The sequence below is a fragment of the Octopus bimaculoides genome, chromosome 16 (assembly GCF_046866305.1).
Source record: "Octopus bimaculoides isolate indiv1 chromosome 16, ASM4686630v1, whole genome shotgun sequence".
In the NCBI taxonomy this organism is placed as follows: Eukaryota; Metazoa; Mollusca; class Cephalopoda; order Octopoda; family Octopodidae; genus Octopus; species Octopus bimaculoides.
Window position 1 is genome coordinate 38,572,098 of NC_142943.1, and position 24,552 is coordinate 38,596,649.

Genomic DNA, 24,552 nt, shown 5'->3' on the forward strand with positions numbered 1-24,552 from the left:
ACTAGTTCGTGCAGTGTAAACTTATTTAAAAGAGGAAACAAAATGAAATTCATGCACTATAAGTAGTATCTATTAAAACGTTAAAAGAAAAACAGGGGGTTGTGTGAATGAGAATTATGGAGTGCAACAGAAAATCTATAGTATAGAGTATTTAAAATAAAGATATATAAAACTGACAAGTGAATGCTTCTTAATTTTATTGTTTTATTCTTTTACTTGTTTCAGTCATTTGACTGCGGCCATGCTGGAGCACCACCTCGAAGGGGGTTTTAGTCAAACAAATCGACCCCAGGACTTATTCCTTGTAAACCCGGTACTTATTCTATCGGCATCTTTTGGCGAACTGCTAAGTTATGGGGATGTAAACACACCAACATCAGTTGTTAAGCAATGGTGGGTGTACAAACACACACACACACACACATATATATATATATATATATATAATAATATTAGGGACAAAATCCAAAATTACAGGTAAAAACTCAATTAAAATCAATTTATAAAAAAATTAAAATTAAATTGAGCTTTATAGATAAAATATATATAAAATATATAGTTTTAGGGAAAATAACCAAGTTTCAAGAACTCATCGATGAAAATCCACTATCACATATAGAAAAATTAATAATTAAAAGATTTTTTTAATTAAAACTTTGTATATATATATATATATATATATATATATATATATAAAGTTTAATCTTTTATTCTTAATAATTTTTTCTTTCCTAATTTTTTCATTCATAATTTTTCCATTCATAATTTTTTCATTCATATTTTTATTATTACGTTTGTAGAAATAAATAATCTTGTATTTTCTATTATTCAATTGATTTTTAATTATAATTAAATAAACGTCTTTAGCTTTAAATAGTATAGCTTTAACTATTACACCGGTTAAATATGTACTAATTTTATCTTCATTATTATTTTAAACTTAAACTTCATTCAAATTGTATTTAAAACAATGATAATTTATGTAAGATGTTTTTTGTATATAATATACATATTATTATAATGGATGAAGGGATGATTATTGAATGGTTATTATTTTGATATTATGATATTTTTAATAATTTTTCTATCTTTATATAATAAGTATTTCATATTAATTCATTTGGTACTTGTTGTTGGTTGAGATATATATATCTAATTATTGTTCTACTTACGATCTGACGATTAGCTATATTTTTGAATAGAATTTATTTTCGATAATTTCAATTGATTTTAATCGATTTAAATTTCCTTTCTATTTGAAAATTAGTTATGAAACATGTGTAATCTTTTTATTATATTTATCTTATGATATTTACTTTACTTTATATTATACTCATTTATTATGCTTTTAATTATTAATTTTTCTATATGTGATAGTGGATTTTCATCGATGAGTTCTTGAAACTTGGTTATTTTCCCTAAAATTATATATATATATATATATATGTGGTGGGCTTCTTTCAGTTTCTGTCTACCAAGTCCACTCACAAGGCTTTGGTTAGCCCAAGGCTATAGTAGTAGACACTTGTCCAAGGTGCAATGCAGTGGAACTGAACCTGGAACCATGTGATTGGGAATCAAACTTCTTACCACACAGCCACACCTGTGCCTATATGCTTAATTTTCAAAAGAAAATAAAAGAAGTAGAGTAAAGCAAATTGAATGTTGCAGAAAATAAAATTAACTATGGAAGATGAAAATGTAGGAGAAAAACAAAAAATTAATATATGACATGCTGTAATATGATTTTTATTGCTTCAGTAGTTTTCTGGGTTTTTTTTTAGTTTTTTTTTTATTATGTATGCAGATATAGTTGTATGGTTAAGAAGTTCATTTTGTAACCACATGATTTTAGGTTCAATCCCATTGCTTAGCACATTGAGTAAGTGAGTGTCTTTTTATTAGTTTTACTAAAGTTCTTGGCTGACAAATAGGCCTTGTAAGTGAATTTGGTAGATAGAAACTGTGCAGAAGCCCATTGTGTGTGTGTGTGTGTGTGTGTGTGTGTGCGCGTATTTCATGGTATCATTGCATTGACCAGACTATTGGATGTGGTTATACACCACTGGTCACAATGTGCTTCCTCAATGTTTTAGCTTTCAAATAATGCCACCCTGGTGGCTAGGCAGACAGACAAGCCCCTTTCCCCCACACACATACACTGAACAGAATGCTGAGTGGACTGGGCAATGTGAAATGAAGTGATTTTGCTCAAGAACACAAGGTGCTGCCATTCTGGAAATTGAAACCTTGGTCTTGCAATCATAAGAGCAAAACACTAACCACCAAGCCATATGACTTCACACATACACACATATACACATGGTAATTGTGTGTCTGTCTTTGTCTTTGTTTCTCACCTCTTGACAACCAGTGTTGGTTTGTTTATGTCCTCATAACATAGCAGTCTGGCAAAAAGTGACTGACAGAATAAGCATTAGATTTAAAATAAGTACTGACGCCAGTTTGGTTGACTGAAGACTTTCAGACAGTGCTGAAGTATGGCTGTAATCTGATGATAGAAATTAATAAAAGAATAAAAGAATATTTCTAAATACAGATTTAATTTTGAAGAACTTAGCTCCTCTTTTGCAAGAATATCTTTGGCATACACAATGTATCTGTATATTATTCTTATTTAGTGGAACCTAAGGAAGATGAAGGTGCCAGATTGGTTTTAGCAAGATTTTTACCTTATGAAGCAATAATTACATGTCGTTATTTTAAGGATGAATTGTTAAATAAAATTGCGATTTTATTTTTACTGTTAGCCTCATTCTTAGAGATCATAAACTTGTAAATTTACAATATTTGCATTGCAACCCACCTCAAGCACCAATATAACAGCCTCATAATTTCAAACATTGTTCTATATCATAATTAGAACATTCAGCAATAACAATAAAAAATGTGTTTGCTCTGTTTTATTAATTAAAACAATAACAATGAAATTAAAATAGAAAAAACATTAGAAAAAAAAAAAAGATGCATAATCTGTAAGAAAAATACAATTTACAGAAATTTTGTTATTAAAACAAATTTTTAAAAATGACAAAACAATATTAGTAAGAATTTATACAGAAATTGATTATGTCAAATTAATTTATTACCAAGTTAGTTTTGTTGAAAGAATATATAGATATATGTTTCAAATTTTGGCACAAGGCCTGCAATTTTGGGTGAGGGGGATAGTTGATTACATCTAATAATTAACTGGTACATATTTTATCAACACTGGAAGGTAAAGTCGACCTCGGTGGAATTTGAACTCAGAACATAAAAATGGATAAAATGGCACTAAACATTTTGCTTGGCATGTTGATGATTCCGTCAGCTTGCTGCCATTAAAGAATATAAAGATATTGATTTCAGATTTTGGCACAAGACCAGCAATTTCAGGGAAGGAGTTAAATCGATTATATCAACCCCAGTGCACAACTGGTACTTATTTTATCAACACTGAGAGGATGAAAAGGAAAAGTCAACCTCAGTGGAATTTGAACTCAGAACATATAGACAAATGAACTCCACTAAGCATTTTGCCTGGCATACTAACAATTCTGCCAGCTCACCACCTTAAAGAATATATAGATATTAATTGCAAATGTAGATAGAAACGACGATTTGAGAAGGACCAAAAGAGTACTGGTGAGAGCAATGTGTGGTGTGAAACTAGTGAATAAAAGGAGGACTGAGGACTTGATGGGAATGCTGGGGCTGGAGGAATCAGTGAACAGCTGGCAAGGGTGAATGGAGTGCAAGTGGTATGGACATGTGTTGAGGAGGGATGAGGATCCTGTTCTGAGGAGAGTGCTTGAGTTTAGAGTGAATGAACTGCGGAAGCGAGGTCGACCAAAGAAAACGTGGAGGGGACAAGTGGAGGAGGAAATTAGGAGGGTTGACTTGAGATGGGAGGATGCCATAAACCACGTGATATGGTGAGAGGGTGTGAGAGTGGTTGCTATAAGAGTGAGGTAGATCTGGCCACCCTCATTAACGGGGACAAACTAGGATTCAAAATAATGGACTAGAAGAAGAATAAGAAGATAGAGATACATAATAAAAAGGTGGAAGTGGGGAATCAAGCATTAGAGTTCTTCGTCCTTCTCAGTATTTGATTTTAGTTTTAATTAATTTCAGTTTATATAGTTATAATACCAATGTTTCTTTTTGCATTCAATATACAGACATGTATTCTTTGAACAATTCTAGCTTCATAATATGATAGTTGGGAACAAAGGTTTATCAACTTAGAAACAATTAGAAAAAAACTTAAAGCAGGTAGAGAAGTAAAAAAGCAGAAATTATTTAATCAGCATATTAATTATTTAAAAATAAAATGCAAAGTCATTTGAATATAATACAAGGTCATCTGAGGGAAAGACATTTGGAGGAAATAAAATTGGACAAGAAAATACAAATGAACAAAGGATTGTTAAGGAATAAAACATTTTATAAAAATTAATATCAGTGTTTCTTTTTCTTTTCTTTTTGAAATATTTTTCAGACTTCAAAGTAGTTTGTTTTAATGGTAGTTAATTAATAATAAATGTTGATATGTTTCATAAACTGAATTGTATTTCTGTTTTTGTAGCATGATTTATAACAAATAACAATGTTTACTAAAGCAAAAAAACTTTACACGAACATAGCAGATGCAACAAGATGTGTGACATTCATGGCTCCCCAACATTTAGCAGAATAAGTGAAGTGAATCAGCTTTAATTCAGAAGCAAAAACTAAGGTATAGATATCTGGATTGCTAGAAATTTATCTATTTCTCTTTGTATTTTTTTATAGATATTTGTTTATTTTTTATTTTATTTAAAAAAAAATTTTTTTGATTGACATTAGAAGGCTGAAGGGTAACAAATTCAATCAAGATACAATTTCTGATCAGAATTATAAAGTACAGAATGTGATATAATGAAGTCTTTAAAAGTATTTTTTGGTCGGGGGGGGGGGGGGGAAATAACAATTTTTCCCCGAAGTTTGGTACATGACAAGCACTTTTGAGGGGAGGGGAAGTTGATTACATCACTGACTCCCATGCTCCATCCTCAGCATAGAACTAATTCTTATTTTATCAGCACTGAAAGAATGAAAAGCTAAGTTGACCTTGGAGGAATTTGAACACAAAATGTCAAGAATAATAAATTTCAGTGAACTTATATAACATGAGGAATGAAAAATCCATACTCTTTGACATTTATCTCGGTTTAAAGTTGAAGAATATACAAATTATTACCTCAGCTGCAAAAAAGTGAAAATATTTATATTCAAGTTTATCTATCCATCTACCTCTCTGTATGTAGATACAGTATATACATACATACAAAGATATATACATACATATATATATATATATATATATATATATATATATATATATATATATATATATACACACACACACATACACATATCACTGTATCAACTAGGCTATTGGGTGTTGTTGTACACTGCTGGTCACAATATGCTTCCTAGCATTGTTGTAGCTTTTAAATGATGCTACCCTGTTGGTTAGGTGAGCAGGCCATACACACACACACACATGGTATCTGTGTGTGTACACATGTTTGTGCATGAATACAAGAGAAAAATTACAGGTTAATGTCATGACCGATGGTAGGTAACCCTCTATTTTGCCCTTTCTCAAAAGAAAGACGACTGTCACTAACATTGGATTTTTCACTCCTCACACTAAATAGACTCACTATAATTTGTTTTGCTGGTGAACTTTCAAAAGCACACACACACATAAATAATCCATTACATTACTGATGAAGAATCTTCCCCCACTCCCCCACTTTCTCTTGGTTTCTGAATTTTACATTAATAAAATCTCTTGCTTAGCTCTCGGAGTCAGGGAGTAGTTTATAATTGTGCCTATATGTGTGCATGTGTGAATGTGTGTGTGAATATTAAAGAACGGAGTTAGCAAACTAGTAACTCGATATATATATATATAATATATATATGTATATATATATATATATATATATATATATATATATATATATATATATATAGGTGTCTTGTAGATTTTCAGATTACTGGTGCAGTGGCATCCTAGGAGACTTCTCACTTTTCAATTTTCAAATAGCAACCATCTGTGGGAGTGCTTCATGAGCTGAATGCCTGGATTACACATTGCAATTTACTTGATATATATATATATATATATAGAGTTATTAATATTTCTAAGTCTCTCTAAAGGAGACTACGGCAGCGGTACTGGAAATTAATAGTTATCGCCAAGCCAACATGGCAGTCCCAAAATTAGGACGAAAGCTGCCGTGAATTAGCTCCAAGAAGCCATCGCCTCTAGCTAGCTATGTGACACACGGCTAGGGCTTGGCTGCTCTGCATTGACAAGGGGCAACACCCTGAAACTAGTCTGCAGATGCCAAACCAGCAGGGGGACACTGCTGACCTCCCCTGTTCGAAGGTTATAAAGGACACAGGTTTCGTGTGTCACATAGCTAGCTAGAGGCGATGGCTTCTTGGAGCTAATTCACGGCAGCTTTCGTCCTAATTTTGGGACTGCCATGTTGGCTTGGCGATAACTATTAATATATATATATATATATATATATATATATATATATATATATATATATATATATATATCTGTATTTATCTCATCTCTCTCTCTCTTTCCAGGGATATGTTAGATTTATAAGGAACAGTAAAGTGGAATTCACGAACTTTCTGCCTTTGCAAGAAAGTTAACATTAAAAATGAAGGGTTTCGAAAAGAGAGACAAAAGCAGCTGTGATTCAGTTCAGAACAGAACAGTTCAACAATAATAACTAAGGGTGATAACTCTATTCTACAATTACCTCCCTTGATATCATATAAGCCATGTTTATTTCATTGAGAAATTGTTAGATGCATATAGATGCAAAAACTAAAAAATATATTCCTTTGTTAATTTTTTCTTTGCTTTTTACGTTTAATACTCATTCCATTTACTTTACAGACTGAACTGAAAACTTCATTGTTTTAAAGTAATCTTTTTTACCACTCAGCCATTTTTGCACCTGTGCTTATAAATGAATACAAATACATAAAAAAAAAAAAATACATACATAAACATAGAGGAAAACAAAAACTTATTTAACACTTGAAAATGTTAATATATTTAGCTGTCAGTGAAGTTGTATACCCCAACCATAAAAACTGCACCAATGTTATTTTATTAAAACAGACACACTAAAGCCTCTGTAAAAATTTTATGTTTGAAGTTGATGAGAGCAGAAGCTTTAAACAGATGATGACTGAGCTTTTAGGCTAGAATATTGTTAAGATTGTTAAATATTTTAAGCGAAAACGGGAGGGAAAAAATTAATTGTAAATGAATTAGTTGAAGCAAAAGTTTCTAGAAATGTTCCAGTAATACTAATAATATCAATAAATATATAAATATGTATGTGATATTCCTTTATAAATGTATAAAAAGCTGAGAAACAGAATTGTATTTTGAGTAAAGTGAAATGAATATTCACCAATTATTAGTTGAAATGAAAAAGTCTGAAAATAACATGTTAATTTAATTCAAATGGATGTATATGTACACACACACACACATGTATGTATATGCATATATACATATGTGTGTGTGTGTATATATATATATATATATATATATATATATATGATTGGAGTAAGGTAGTCGGCAGTTGAAAGGCCCTATACACCCTAAGACTTTAGGGACTTCACTGATGATGCTTCCTAGAGCATTCTTGAAATGTATCTTGGAACTAACATAGACATGTACATTTTATATATATATAAGCATAACCATACATACATACATACATACATACATATATATAAGCATAACCATACATACATACATACATACATGTATTAGTTATGTAACTGAAAAATGCAACAGAAAGTTACCACAGACGCACTTGTGTTTTGCGCTGCCACTTGTTAAGCACAAAATTCAAGTGCTTTAGTAATTATCCCCTGCACACACACACACACACACATATATATATATATATATATATATATATATATATATATATATATATATATAGACATATACACACACAAACACATATATATATATACGTATGTATATACATATATATGTATACACACACACATATGCATATGCTTCATATATACATATATACTTAGGTAAATAGTGTAATGTACCTCTTCTCACTGTAACAATGGTATGTCTGTGATGAAATTTGAACCCATAACCTCAGCACATGAATTTAATCAGTGAAACTTCTTATGCAATTTAGTCTTTGTAAAAGTATGGGCAACAAGGGACAGTCTCATGTGTACAGTTTAATGGATCTCTTAAAAACAATGAATAAATTATCATTAGAGGTCTTGAATGGCTAAAATATTCTTATGGTGATATTCTATTTACTACAAGACTGCCATATTTGTAGATTCTCAATGCAGACATCACTGTAAAATTTACACTACAATCAATAGGCACAGACATAGCTATGTGATTAAGGAGCTTGCCACCCAGCTTGGTGGTCTTTGGTTCAGTCCTACTGCCAACACCTTGGACAAGTGTCTTCTATAACAGCCATGTAAAAAGCACTCATGCTGGAATCACATAAAAGGCACTAGGATTAGGAAGGGCATCCAGCTGCAGAAACTGCTAAAACAGACAACTGGAACCTGGCGCAGCTCTCTGGCTGGTCAGCTCCTGTCGAATCATCCAATTCGTGCCAGCATGGAAAACGGACATTAAATGATGATAATGATGATATATTTAGAAATTAGAGAAATCTTGAATGCAGAAGAACAACTGTGAAAACAGATTTTAGAAAATCAGGTAAAATTACCGCTATAAATGGAAAAAAGTGGCCAATAGCTACTACAGAGATCCATACTCTGTACCTTTCAAATTCTGTCTACATATGTATTTTTTTTTTACCTGATTCTCTAAAAGCTGTTTTCACAACTATTCTTCTGTATTCAAGGTTTTCTTCATTTCTAAAACTACCAACTCATTCAATGCTTCAATGTTTTCTCTTTTACCAGCTCCAAATCAAGAGCTGCATCCATGCTGGGGCACCACTGTTAGTTTATTCATATATATGTTGTTTTGTGTGTGTGTGTGTCTGTCTGCGCATGTCTGTGTGTCTGTATTTGTACCCCCATCACTGCTTGACAACCAACCTTGGTGTGCTTACAACCCAGCAACTTAGCAGTACAGCAAAAGACTGATAGAATAAGTACTAGGCTTAATAAATAAATCCTGGGGTTGGTTTGTTTGACTAAAACCCTTGCAGTCAAATGACTGAAACAAATAAAAGAAAATATATATATATACATACACACATATATATATATACGAATACATGGGTGTCTTTGTATGTGCCATTGTCCTGACATCATGTGATGATTGTAAACAAGTATCACCACCGTCATACACAAGAAATGTTGTTTGTTTCCAGTCTTACAAGAAAAAAAATGTGTCTGGCTGTATGAAACTATTACTTTGCTTGGAAACAGGTAATGGTTGGCATTAAATGTTGATGACGAATCTAATCTTTTTTACTAAAGAAATTTTAGAACAGCTTGAAACAGCCAGACAACTTGCCTCTTCTACCATCCTATAAAAACACTTCATTTTATATTGTAGTGTTGCTGATAGTTCAGCTTTATAGCAGAGATATCTTGTCGTTCATAAATATCTGATGACTGTGCTTAATAATAAATATACTGAGTCATTCTAAAAAAAAAAATCTTTGAAAAAAGGAAAATAAAACTTGTGTAATCTCACCTTGCCAATTGATGATTACTTAGTCTTTATTTAATACCGTTTTAGTTGCTATGTAGTGGTGTGCAGTTAGATAGGCTTTCTATTTAATGATAGTTATACTATTCAGTTAATCATATCCATTATAGGACAGTACTGTGTTTTCTCTTCACAACTAAATTGTTATAATGTAACACATATTCTCTGATATCCAAGGAGACTGGTGCTGGTCAGCTTTGGCAAGAATCCATTCAATAAAAGTACATGAATGAAGTATGTTAGTTTACGGTGAAGGGGAGACATGGAGCACTAACATGGTTGTGGAGGTGAGTGGCTTAGTGGTGAGGGTATTGGACTCATGATCATAAGATAGTGGTTTCGATTCCTGGATCGGGTGACACATTGTGTTCTTGAGCAAAACACTACATTTCACATTGCTCCAGTTCACTCAGCGGGCAAAAGTGAATAATCATGCAACAGGCTGCTGTCCCATCCAGGTGGGGAGTTTATACACCATGGAAACCTAAAAACCAGCTCAGAAAACAGCACAGCTCCCATGACTTTCGGAAACATTTTCTCACACTGAAGCATGGAACAAACTACCTGCATCAGTTGTTAGCTGCTGAGACATTGTATCCTTTAAAACACCCATGCTTCCTGAAATTTCCCAACACTACACCTAATATCCCCCCCCCCACTTCATATGCATGCACACATGTATATCATGACTCATATACTGTTCACTTTCCTGACTTTCATACATAATTCTATATACTGTACATGCACCTTTGATGAGTTGTAGTGCACCTGGGTACTATACACAATAATTTCCTTATTATTACCTCTGCCTTAACGAAGGCAGAGGTATTGTTTTCAGCCGTGTTTGTTTGTCCATGGACAATATATCTCAAGAACCGCTGGATGGATTCGGATGAAACTTTCAGGGATGTTTGGCCTTGTGACTGATTAGATTTTGGGATTGATCTGGTACCGGACAAGGATTCTGGATTATTTTTCCTGTTTTTTACTTAATTTTCGAGAGCAGTCAGGTTCATTTTTAGTATTCTCATTTGTGAGAGCAGGCAAGTTTATTTCAGATATTCTCATTTTAAAAATCATCTTTGGCTAATCGTTGAGAGGACATATTGTTGCCTTGGCAGAGGTTTGTACTCTCTGAATGCTCTTGTTATTATTATCATGAGTCAGCATGACTCGAGAAGGTAACTTTACCTTTTTGCTTTGCTAACATAGTTCCTTTCTTCTCATTTTACTGTAACTGTATTAAATAATAATTACTAACAATGTCTCATAATCTAACTCCAGACATTCCTGACATTCATGTTTAAATTTGTCAGAATACCAGAATATACTGATTTCAAATTTTGGCACAAGGCCAGCAATTTTGAAGGAGAAGATAAGTCAATTCCCCCCCCCCCCCGTACTCAACTGGTATTTATTTTATCAACCTCGAAAAAACGAAAGGTAAAGTCGACCTCAGCAGAATTTGAACTCAGAATGTAAAAGTGAATGAAATGCCACTAAGGATTTTGCCTGGTGTGCAAACGGTTCTGGCAGCTTGCCATATTTGTCTCCACAAACACAACAATGTTATTTTGTTACAAAGGGCTTGTTTGGCATGAGGTATGCTACAATAGAGGATGGCTTAAGCGGTTAGAGTGTTGGGCTTACGATCATGATGTAATGAGTTCAATTTCCGGACTGGGCTCTGTGTTGTGTTCTTGAGCAAGATACTCTATTTCATGTAGCTCCAATTCACTCATTTGTAGAAATGAGTTGCAATGTTACTGGTGCCAAGTTGTATTGGCCTTTGCTTTTCTCTTGGATAACATCAATGGCATGGAGAGGAGAGGCTGGTATGCATGGGCGACTGCTGGTCTTCCATAAACAATCATGCCTGGACTTGTGTCTGGGAGGAGAACTTTCTAGGTGCAATCCCATGGTCATTCATGACCAAAGGGGGTCTTTACTCTTTACAATGGAGTGATCTATCTCGTACAATAAATCTGAAAATTTATTTAGGAAATAGACCTTCTGGTGTTATATAACAGCTTATATTATTCTGCTCAAATAACATCACTCAATGACAGACTTGTTCATACATAACGTAGTAAATTTCAGGTTCTGTTTCATTTTAATGTATGTATCAACTATTTTGCATTTTCCAACTCTTACTAAAGGGGTTTGGTGACATGCCCTATAATTTATTGCCAGGTATTGTTGCATATGTTAACATTGACACAAACTAATAACAGGTTTGAACATGCAATCAAAATTTGAATTAAGCTGAAAGTCATAGCTGCTGTAGGGGATTGGGGTGAAGAAGGTTGGTCAGCTAAGTTCATAAATTGCCACAGATATTCTGTATCAGACACTCCAAAGCAAAGTCATGTTGACCTAAACCATTTAGAATGGAATACATATCATGGTAATTTTCTCAAAGACACCCAAGAAAATATATATTTCTTCTCAACAATAAAAAAGTACATTGTAATTATATTTAAAGAATATTGTGATCTGTTGAGATTTTTATAGATATTTCAACAATAATTGGGGAACTTGTTTAAAAATTGGTATGAGAATAAAATATTTCTATTGTTCAAGTAAAAAAAAATACTTTTTTTTTTCTTTTAGAATTGAAATCAAATTGAAATAAATCTGTTGGTACTTACTCTATCAGTCTATTTTGCTAAACTAAGTTATGGGGCCATAAACAAACCAATACTGGTTATTAAGTGGTGATGGTGGTGACAAATACAGACACGCATACATACATACATATAAATATATATACACACACATATATATATATATATATATATATATATATATATATATATATATGTATATATATAATAATATTAGGGACAAAATCCAAAATTACAGGTAAAAACTCAATTAAAATCAATTTATAAAAAATTAAAATTAAATTGAGCTTTATAGATAAAATATATATAAAATATATAGTTTTAGGGAAAATAACCAAGTTTCAAGAACTCATCGATGAAAATCCACTATCACATATAGAAAAATTAATAATTAAAAGCACAATAAATGAGTATAATATAAAGCAAAGTAAATATCATAATTATATATCATTATTATATTTATCTTATGATATTTACTTTACTTTATATTATACTCATTTATTGTGCTTTTAATTATTAATTTTTCTATATGTGATAGTGGATTTTCATCGATGAGTTCTTGAAACTTGGTTATTTTTCCTAAAACTATATATTTTATATATACATATATATATATATATACACACATACAAATATGTACATACAGACATAAACATACACACAAAGACACACACCCACACACATGACAGGCTTCCACACAGTTTCTGTCTACCAAATTCCCTCACAAAGCATTGGCCAGTCAAGGGCTATAATAGAAGACACTTGCTTAAGGTGCCACACAGTGGGACTGAACCTGGAACCATGTGGTTGCAAAGCAAGCTTCTTAACCATACAGCCATGCCTGCACCAACAAAAATTAAACAAAATTGAAATAAAACTTTAACTTTGTTGCATGTCAAGTCTTGCTCAAAATTTATGATTAAGGAGAGAAAAAGAAATAGTGTTTCTCTCCTCAGAAAACTGTCCAACGGATTAGCTGTGACGTAAATATGACAATAACCTTTTCAATGACATTAACTAACATTGATTTAAGATCTACTAAAAGACCTAACTCCTACCTCTTCTAACAAAATATTGACTAACAATTATTGGTTTCAAATTTTGGCACAAGGCCAGTAATTGAAGGGGAGGGGTAAGTCGATTATATACCATGCTCAACTGTTACTTATTTTGTTGATCCTGAAAGGATGAAATGCAAAGTCAACCTTGGCGGGATTTGAACTCAGAACGTAAAGATGGATGACATGCCATTTATGCAGTTTGCCTGGTGTGCTAATGATTCTTATTTCTTCATTGCCCACAAGGGGCTAAACATAGAGGGGACAAACAAAGGTAATAAGTCAATCATATCGACCCCAGTGTGTAACTGGCACTTAATTTATCGACCCCGAAAGGATGAAAGGCAAAGTCGACCTCAGCGGAATTTGAACTCAGAACATAATGGCAGACGAAACACCGCTAAGCATTTTGCCCGGCGTGCTAAGAATTCTGCCAGCTTGCCCCTTCAATGATATTAGTTTTATATTTTGGCACATGGCGAGCAATTTGTGGTTGGGTGGTCATAAGTTGGTTATATGAACCCTAGTGCTCAGCTGCTACTTATTATATCGAACCCTGAAAGGATGAAAGGCAAAGTCAACCATGACAATATTTGAACTCAGGATGTTAAGACAGATGAAATGCTGCTAAGCATTTTGTCCAGCATGCAAATGATTCCGCCAGTTCAATGCTTTATAGACGCAAGGCCTGAAATTTTGGGGAGGGGGCTAGTCAATTTCATTGACCACAGTACTCAACTGGTACTCAATTTATTGGCCCTGAAAGAATGAAAGGTGAAGTTGATCTCAGCGGAATTTGAACTCAGAATGTAGCAGCAGATGAAATACCACTAAGCATTTTGCCCAGCATGCCAACGATTCTGCCTGCTCACGGCTTTAAGGACCAGCAAATATTGCCTAGCAACAGCCAAACCACCACTAAGAAAGTTTTCAAAATATTTCTAGAAAATGAAGAGTGATTAAGTTTAATTAGTGAAGAACAGAAAAAAGAAAAGAAAACCCAATAAAACAAAAGTATTAGAATTTTATAAAAATAAAAAAAAAAACAATTATAAAAAATTAAGCACTGTTAGGGAATGCATTTAAAATAGAGGTAAGTTTTAAGTAGTTGTTCTATGTAATAGTGGTAAGAAGAAGAAGATGAAGAAAAAGAGCATGGAAAAGAAGAAAAGTGTTTGGCTTTACCATGGGGCTTATACATCGTTGATTGTTGTATATATCCTGAATGACCTCATAATAATGAACAGCCTTCCAAAATAGGAATTCACAGCAATGTTATATCATGCTTTTATTATAATGTAAAATGCTAAAAGTTATATATACACATATACATATATATGTATATATATATATATATACATACACATACATATTTATAATGAAAGATAAATAAATAATGTAAAACTAAATCCAATAAAATAATATATATACATTTATAGCAAATAACATTATTATTATTATTATAGTTTTTTTTATTGTTCTTTTTATTTTTTTGTAAATCTACTTTTCAATTTTGCTGCATGAACAGGAATAATCTTATTGCTTCTCCAATAATTCTGCATATGTATTTATATGTATTTATATACAAACGTGTGTGTGTGTGTGTGTGTGTGTGTGTGTGTATACATACAATTATATGTGCATGCAAACATATACATATATATGTATATATATATGTATAAATACATATATCTGTATATATATATATATATATATATATATATATATATATACTATGTTACATATGCATGTACTTGTATGTATGTATGAGAATGTATGTGTATGGATACATGTGTGTTCCGGTAAACTTATGTTAGTCATGTGTATATTTGAGTGTCTGTGCTTATGAATGTTCATGCATGTATATATATACTTATATACATATACATATATACATATATATATATATATATATATACATATATATATATATATATATATGTATATATATATTTGCATAAATGGATTTTAGTATTCGTAAATAGTTTCCAGTATGCAAATGCATTTAATTATATGTTATGTTTGCATGTGTTGTAGATACATGTATATTTTTCCATGCCATGATACAATGTATAGTTGAATGTAATTGTGTGCATATCTGCGTGTATGTGTGTGTCTCTGTGTGTATGTATATATATATTTACATGCACACACATACGCATACATGTTTATGTGAGTTTTAATATGTGTGACTGCTTACTTGAATGTACATTTATGTCTATACACACCTGTGAACGCATGTCTATATAATCTTTCTTTCTTTTTTTATTCTTTACCTCTTAATCTCTACCTTCAGCCATCACACACGTGCACACACACATACACACACACACACACACACTCACACAGATACGCATAAAGTATGTAACCAATCTGAATCAAATAAATAAGCTTTCCTCATTGAAATTCAAAGAACAACTGTAGAAAATCACATGATGAACTCTCGAAAAAGGAAACGTTAAAGTACATATCTTTAACAATCATGACTGCATCATGATATGCAGCTAACTCTCACTTAGTGCTTGGCCACCAGCACCGCTACTGCCACTGTAAACCAATAAACATTTTTCATAGGATGATGACTTTGAAATTTTAATAACTTCACCAAAATGAATAATTATTATAACTGAAATGTAATGAACAAATAGTAATAATAATAATAATAATAATAATAATAATAATAATAATTTATTATTATTTTTCAACAAGCCAATCTGTTGTGCATATATGAAATAATAATAATAAATGATAATGATGACAATAACAAATAATAATAATAATAATAATAATAATAATAATAATAATAATAATAATAATAATAATAATAATAATAATAATGGCTTCAAATTTTGCCACAAGGGCATAATAATAATAATAATAATAATAATAATAATAATAATAATAATAATAATTCTTTCTAATTCTTAGAACAAGGCCAGAATTTTCCACTGCTTTTAGGGGTGGCTGGGGTTTAGTTGACTATAAGAAGACAATAACAACAGCAACAACAATAGCAATAACAATAATAATAATTCTTTCTTAGTATAGGCACAAGCCCTGAAATTTGAGGGAGGGGGCTAGTCAATTATACTGACTCCATTATTCAATCAGTACTTATTTTTTATTGACCACAAAAAAAGGATGAATGGTAAATTGACTTCAGCTGAATTTGAACTCAGAACATAAAGCTAGAAGAAATACTGCAAAGCTTTTGATCCAACTGGCTAAAGATTCTGCTAGTTTATCACCTTAACAACAACAGCAGCAAAAAAAAAAAAAAAAAAGGATCCCATCTGGTCATGAATGACCATGGAATTGCACCTAGAAAATTTCCCTCCAAGGCACAAGTCTGGGTAAGGTTGTTTATTGAAAACCAGCAGTTGGCCATGCCTACCAGAGACATTGGGGTGTGATACAATCCTCTGGCTCGTGGGATCTTGTTGAACCATTCAACCCATGCCAGCATGGAACTGATGTTAAATGATGACAAGGACAATGACGATGATGATGATGATGATGATGATGATGATGATGGTGATGATGATGGTGATGATGATGACGATAGTGAGCTGCCAAAAGATTTCTTTTTTTTGTTTACCAAGTTCCTCTCATTAGATATTAGCCAATCTGAGGCTATGAAAGAAAACACTCACAGAGAAAATGCCATGACGTACAGCCAAATCTGGAATCTCACACGGTTGTGAAGCAAACCTCTTCACCATGTAGCCATTCTAGTGGCCAGACATGACTGACGACAGCTTGTGGAAGTTACTGATTATGTGTGTATCCAATTAAGGCAGCCACGAAAGATAGCATTGATCATGTAATGTCAGACAACCAATTATGCTTCTGGTGCCAATTCATGAAATATACACATATTCACTACTAGCAAGAAAATAAGGGAGCTTCCACATTGTCAACCAATCCACCAGAAATAGCAGCAACACTTTATCTCTATCAAATTACACACTGTAGCATCATGAAAAAGGAAGCATACATTGACTGATGTAGTCCTAGATATGCAATGCTCAAAAGAACAGAACAGTCTTGGTTTGAACACGAGTGGGTTTTTACATGGTCAATCAATCTGCTAGAAATAGCAGCAAAACCTATCCCAAATTACATACTGTAGCATCATGAAAAAGGAAGCATACATTGAATGATGTATTCCTAGATAAGCAATGCTCAAACGGAATTTATATGGTCTTGACCTGAACAAACGAGGGAATTTCAACATGGTCAATCAATCTGCTGGAAATAACAGCAACACCTCCCTCAGATTACACGCCATAGAATCTTGGAAAGGGAAACATACATTGAATGATGTATTCCTAGATATGCAATGCTCAAAGGAACAAACAAGATGGTCATGGCTGGAATGCCTTTGATTACAGGTTTGCTCAGCAAATGCTGAATGGGACTCAACAGCAAAAATATTTATTCACTATGTTCTCACTATATTAATATAGGCCATGTTTTCTGACTTTTGGGTCATATGTGCATATGTATGGTTATTCATGTGACTGTATATAAATGTGTGTATATATGCATGCCTTGATGTGTGTGTATTTGTTTGTGTGAGTATAGTTTAATATCCGTTTGTGATTCTGCAAACAAAAAGGTGTGTGTTGTGTGTGTGTGTGTGTGTGTGTGTGTGTGTGTGTGTGTGTGTGTGTGTGTGTGTGTGTGAAAGAAAGAGTGAAAGAGAGATAGAGAGAGAGCTACATGCATACTGGGAGGCAGAAAGGGTGAGGGACTTACTTAGAGAAAGAGAGAAAGTGAGAGATAGAGCAATGCATATTTAGGAGAAAAAGATGCACACTAGGAAAGAGTGAGAGAGAGAGAGAGAGAAATGCATTGTAGAAGTGAGACAGTAATGCAGACTAGAGAACAGGGAGAGATAGAGAGGGAGGGAGAGAGAGAGAGGAGGAGAAGGTAGAGGGGGGGAGGAGAAGGTAGAGGGAGGGGGAGAGAGAGGAGGAGAAGGTAGAGAAAGTGAGGTTGTTTTATCCTGAAAGGGAGATAGATAGATAGACAGATTGATCAATAGATAGATAGATAGATAGATAGGGAGAGAGAGAGAGAGAGAGAGAGAGAGAGAGAGAGAGAAAGAGAGAGAGAGAGATGTACTTTCAAACCAGCATCTTTAATGCTGGGAAAGAGAAAACATTATTTCATTGTTTGGTTGGAATATATTCCATTCCAATCCATTCCATATTACACCAATTCCATAGCTCAACTGTCTAGTAACTTCCACTTTATAAATTATTGATTCAGTCAGATGCTTTCATAACGCCAAATGCTTGCTTCTTCATTCACTCTTTCTTTCTTTCTTTCTTTCTTTAATCATTCATTTTAGTACTCTTATATTTACATTTTTTTTGTTGTGTCCTGGGAAAGTCATTACGCCAATAATAACACTCACACAGGGTCAATTCCACTTCTTTATTGTTAGTTAATTGCTTAAATATCTAGCCAACTAACTAATTGATCAGTTGTTTAACATGTTGATTAAACAACCACTTGGTTGTTTTGTTTATCCCTCAAAGTTCTTTCATTGCTGTTCGTAACCTTTTCAATGACCTGTGACTCCCTAACTTGCTCCAGGGTCTGTTTTTGTCTGTCTGCATATTGGCCTTATGGATGTCTGCATGTGTATTTATAGATTCCTTTGGAAGACGTGGTAAGGGTGAAAGTGACTTTCCCAAAACACTACAAAATTTGTTTCAACACACAAATTCACATCAAGAATCTTTGACTCTCCCAAAACACAGCAAAATTTGTTTCAACACACAAATTCACATCAAGAATCTTGCAAACCAAGTACAAAATGAAATATATTTACATGTTTTCCATTTGCTTGTGTGTTTTTGTATGTGAATTATCCCAACTGGAATAAGTAAAATTCAATAGAAATTAAAATTAAACATCCTGTTTAACGAACCAAGAATTGAACTTGGTTGCTCTATGATGCAAAAAAAAACCCCCTTAAAAGACACTGGTGATTCACCATCATTTCTTGCAAGAACTGGCAAGAATTGAACCTGGTTCCTCTTTGATACAAATAAAACAACTGGTGATTCACCACCATTCCTTACAAGAACTGGCAAGAATTGAAACCTGATTTCTCTTTGATGTAAAAAAAACCCAAAAAACCTGGTGATTTATTACTGTACCTTGCAAGAATTGAACCTGGTTCCTCTTTGATGCAAAAATAATGTCTGGTGAATCACCACAATTCCTTGCAAGAGTTTTACACTTGACAGCCGGTAATAAGAAGAAGAATAGATGTTGTACAGCTTGAATCAACAGCAGGCAATCCTACACTTGGTATATTTGATATTCAAAACTATAAACAGTGTAGGCCAGGTTAGAATCTAGAGAGGAAATATGATGGTGGCATTGGTAATGGGGGTGGCGGTGATGGTGATGGTGGTGGTGGTGGTAGTGGTGATGATAGTGATGATGGTGGTGGGGGTGTGCAGTGGTTGTATATGGTGGTGGTGGTGGTGGTGGTGATGTCAGAGGTGTATGGTGATGATATTGTTGGTGATGATGGTGGTGATGATGATGTTGGTGGTGGTGTTGATGATGGCGGTGGGTGATGGTGGTGGGGGTGATGGCAGTGGCAACAAGCCATAAGGAAGTAGATTGCTTTTTATTGCTCATTAGCTTGGAAATTATCTTTGTGTGTGTGTGTGTGTGTGTGTGTGTGTGTGTGTGTGTCTGTGTGCGTGTACATATATTTGTGTGTGTGTGTGTGTGTGTGTAAGAGACAGACAGACAGAGATGAGTTTTGAAGTGTGGGTGTTTGCGAGTGAGTGAGTGTAACAGTGTGTGTGTGGGGGGGGGTGGATGTGTGTGAGAAAGAAAATCATGGAGAGAGAGAGAGAGAGAGAGAGAGAGAGAGGGAGAGAGAGAAAGAAAGAGAGACAGAGAGAAAGAGAGCGAAAGAGCATGTGCATGTGTATGTATATGTGGGCACATGCAAGTGTGTGTGTTTGTTTGGATATGAGTACATGTGTGTATATAGACATATGTCAGGTGTGTGTGTGTGTGTGTGTGCATCTATAAGTGTGTGAGTGCTTAAGTCTGTATATATATATATATATATATATATATATATATATATATATATATATACATATATATATGTGTGTGTGTGTGTGTGCACACATGTAAAGATATGTATGTGATTATATGTATATATATGTGTGTGTGTGTGTGTGTGTGTGTGGCAGCGGGGAGTGTAGGTGTGTACGTGTGAGTGTGTAAAAGGAAAATAACCTTATAAATACGACAACTAAGATAAACAAACTTGTTTTTTAAGTAGGAATCAAAATATAAGATCTTTCTCACTATAAAAGTTTTGTCTGCTGCTGTTAGTTTTGTCTTCATACACACACACACACACACACACGACAAGCACACATGCATACACACACACACATGACAAGCACACATGCATACACACACACACATGACAAGCACACAGGCATACACACACACATATACTTATATATATATATATATATATGTGTGTATGTATATATATATATATATATGTATGTATATATATATATATATATATATATATACATATATACACATACACAAACACACACACACATATATATATATTCATACGTATATACATACATGCATATATAAATATATATGTTACGTATATGTTCTAATCCATATATATATATATAGAGAGAGAGAGAGAGAGATTAGAACATACACATATATGTGTGTTTATGTGTGTGTGTGAATGTGTGTGTGTGTGTGTGTATGTATGTTCTAATCTATAAGTTTAGAATTTTGGAGTAAAAGGTAAATTGTAGAGAATAAACTTAAGTGCCGTCTTGTACAACCCGGTTCTTACATTTTTAATATATTTTGTTTATTAATTTCTACATTTTCCTTCTTTTTTCTTTTTGTGTTTGTTCTTTGCTTTCTCTCACCGTTCTTTCTTTGCTCATCAATCTCTTCATATTACAATGTTTTTCTATGCTGGCATGTGTTGAAGGTTGGTGCTTATTAATATTAAACTTTCCTTTCTAAGTGCAGTGATATACATGTGTGTGTGTGTGTTTATATATTATATATTATATAAATATATGTATATATGTATGTATGTGTGTGTGTATGTGTATATATAAATTTACTGCCAGTACCGCCTGACTGGCCTTCGTGCCGGTGGCATGTAAAAGCACCCACTACACTCTTGGAGTGGCTGGCATTAGGAAGGGCATCCAGCTGTAGAAACTCTGCCAAATCAGATTGGAGCCTGGTGTAACCATCTGGTTCGCCAGTCCTCAGTCAAATCGTCCAACCCATGCTAGCATGGAAAGCGGACGTTAAACGAAGATGATGATGATGATGATGATGATGTATGTATATGTGTGTGTGTATGTGTATATATAAATTTACTGCCAGTACCACCTGACTGGCCTTCGTGCCGGTGGCATGTAAAAGCATCCACTACACTCTTGGAGTGGCTGGCATTAGGAAGGGCATCCAGCTGTAGAAACTCTGCCAAATCAGATTGGAACCTGGTGAAGACATCTGGTTCACCAGTCCTCAGTCAAATCGTCCAACCCATGCTAGCATGGAAAACGGACGTTAAACGATGATGATGATGATGATGATATATACACATACACACAAAAACATGTACCTATGTACATATATATACATGTATATATACATGAATATATATTTATGCTTATATATATATTATTGTGTCTGGGGGGAGGGATCATTCCCTTTTAGTGCCTTATTACTTAACACACTCACTGGTTATATTCTTCTGCTCTTCTATTGTTTCAGTCATTTGGCAGCATCCATGCTGGAGCATCGCCTTGAAGGGTTTTAGTCAAACCAATCGACCCCCAGGACTTTATCTGTGTACCAAGTCCACTCAGAAAGCTTTGGTCAGCCCAAGGTGCCAAGCAGTGGGACTGAACCCGGAACCATGTGGTTGGGAAGCAAGCTTCTTACCACACAGCTATGTCTGCGCTATATGTATACATATATATATATATATGAGTTTCTTTTGAGTATTGGGTCTCAAAGAGGCAAAGTGGCCGAGTTCCTTTCGAGTTTTGGTCCTCACAGAGGCAATGGCTAAGACCTTTGGCATTATCTCGTGCTTGAGAAGAAGACCCATCAAGCTGAGAAAAATCACAGTCATGGCAGATACCGGTGTCATGCAAATGGCAGGTGAAAGCACCCGTTACACTCATGAAGTGGTTGGCATTAGGAAGGGCATCCAGCCGTAAAAAACCATGCCGAATCAGACTGGATCCTGGCGCAGCCTTCCAGTATGCCAACCCAGTCAATCCGTCCAACCTATGTCAGCATGGACAACTGATGTTAGATGATGATGATATATACATATATATGTATGTATGTATATATAAAATGCATGTACATATGCGTGTATATACCTAGATATATATATATATATATATGTATACACACACAAATATATATATACATATATATGCGCACATATATGCACACTTTTAAACATAGACACACATACATTTGAACGTATATGTAATTATATAATTCTTTATAATATATCAGCTGTGTGTATAAGTATGTATTTTTATAAGTGTGTGTGTATGTAAGTATTTGTATATGTTTTGAACTGGCTAATAAGTGAAAAATAAAACATTTAAAAAAAATTTATTTACATTAGTTGCTCTAAACATAATTCCAAACCAATGTTCTCAGTCATATTGATTTCCTGGACTGGCACAAGGCCAGGGAAGTGCGTAAAGAAGGTATATAGTTGATTGGAATGAAAGAGCCATCCTTACTGTCCAAGCCCGAACCTCCATACCACCACCACCACCACCACCACCATTACTACTACTGCTGCTGCTACTACTACTACTACTGCTGCTGCTGCTACTACTACTACTGCTACTATTACTACTACTGCATGGGTCCTACTACTATCATTACATCATTGCTGTTTATTTTAATGACACTTGAGCGATGGCAATCAAAGTTTAACCCAAGGCAGGATTTCGGTTTTTTTTCTTCTTCTTCCCAGTTTGGAACTTTCACCCATTTGTTACCATAATCAATTTTAGAAAATAATGAAGAATTTATTAAAAATAACCATGTCATTATTAAGCTGGTGTTTGGAACATAATTAACATGGAATTTTGATTGGAGGTTGTTTTTTTTTTATTTAGATCACTTTAAAATAGGAAGTTGTTATCATAGAAGCAGGACAATCTTGGAATAAAAAGGGTTAAGTAATTGAGTTAAATATCACAAGATATCTAAGTCCAGTTTCTCTCACTGCCTCTACCACCACCTTTTTCTATCCTCAGTAATATCAATTCGTGGAGGCGCAATGGCCCAGTGGTTAGGGCAGTGGACTCGCGGTCATAGGATCGCGGTTTCGATTCCCAGACCGGCCGTTGTGAGTGTTTATTGAGCAAAAACACCTAAAGCTCCACGAGGCTCCGGCAGGGGATGGTGGCGAACCCTACTGTACTCTTCCACCACAACTTTCTCTCACTCTTACTTCCTGTCTCTGTTGTGCCTGTAATTCAAAGGGTCAGCCTTGTCACACTGTGTCATGCTGAATATCCCCGAGAACTACGTTAAGGGTACACATGTCTGTGGAGTGCTCAGCCACTTGCACGTTAATTTCACGAGCAGGTTGTTCCATTGATCGGATCAACTGGAACCCTCAACGTCGTAAGCGACGGAGTGCCAACAACAACAACAATATCAATCCATTTATTACCATATTTCACTTGAAATATACTACCTTTGTTTCAATTAATTTTCAAAACAATTAAGAATTGACTAAAAATAATCTTGTCATTATTAAGCTGATGTTTGGAACGTAAATTAACATGGGATTTTGATTGGCGTTTTTAACTTATATCACTTTAAAACAGGAAGTTGTTGCCATAGAACCAGGCTGTCTTGGGCAGGTTGGAATCAATAGGCTTAAGGGATTGAGATAAATATCACAAGATATCTAAGTTCAGTTTCTATCATTACCCCCACACACACCTACCACCACCACCACCATCTT

At 34.0% G+C, this 24,552-nt stretch overlaps 1 protein-coding gene across 30 annotated transcripts in view; it reads right to left on the reverse strand.

Moving 5' to 3' along the window:
* The window catches only part of LOC106879787 (diacylglycerol kinase beta), a 398,611-nt gene that overhangs the window by 21,136 nt on the left and 352,923 nt on the right, over positions 1–24,552 (reverse strand). For 14 of the 30 annotated variants that reach the window (XM_089364472.1, XM_089364471.1, XM_089364487.1 and 11 more), the window contains one exon: positions 14,661–14,723. The exons of the other annotated variants lie outside the window; for them this stretch is intronic. In XM_089364472.1, the coding sequence (XP_089220598.1) occupies positions 14,661–14,723 (63 nt within the window). The remainder of the gene's footprint in view (positions 1–14,660; positions 14,724–24,552) is intronic. 30 annotated transcript variants of the gene reach the window in all.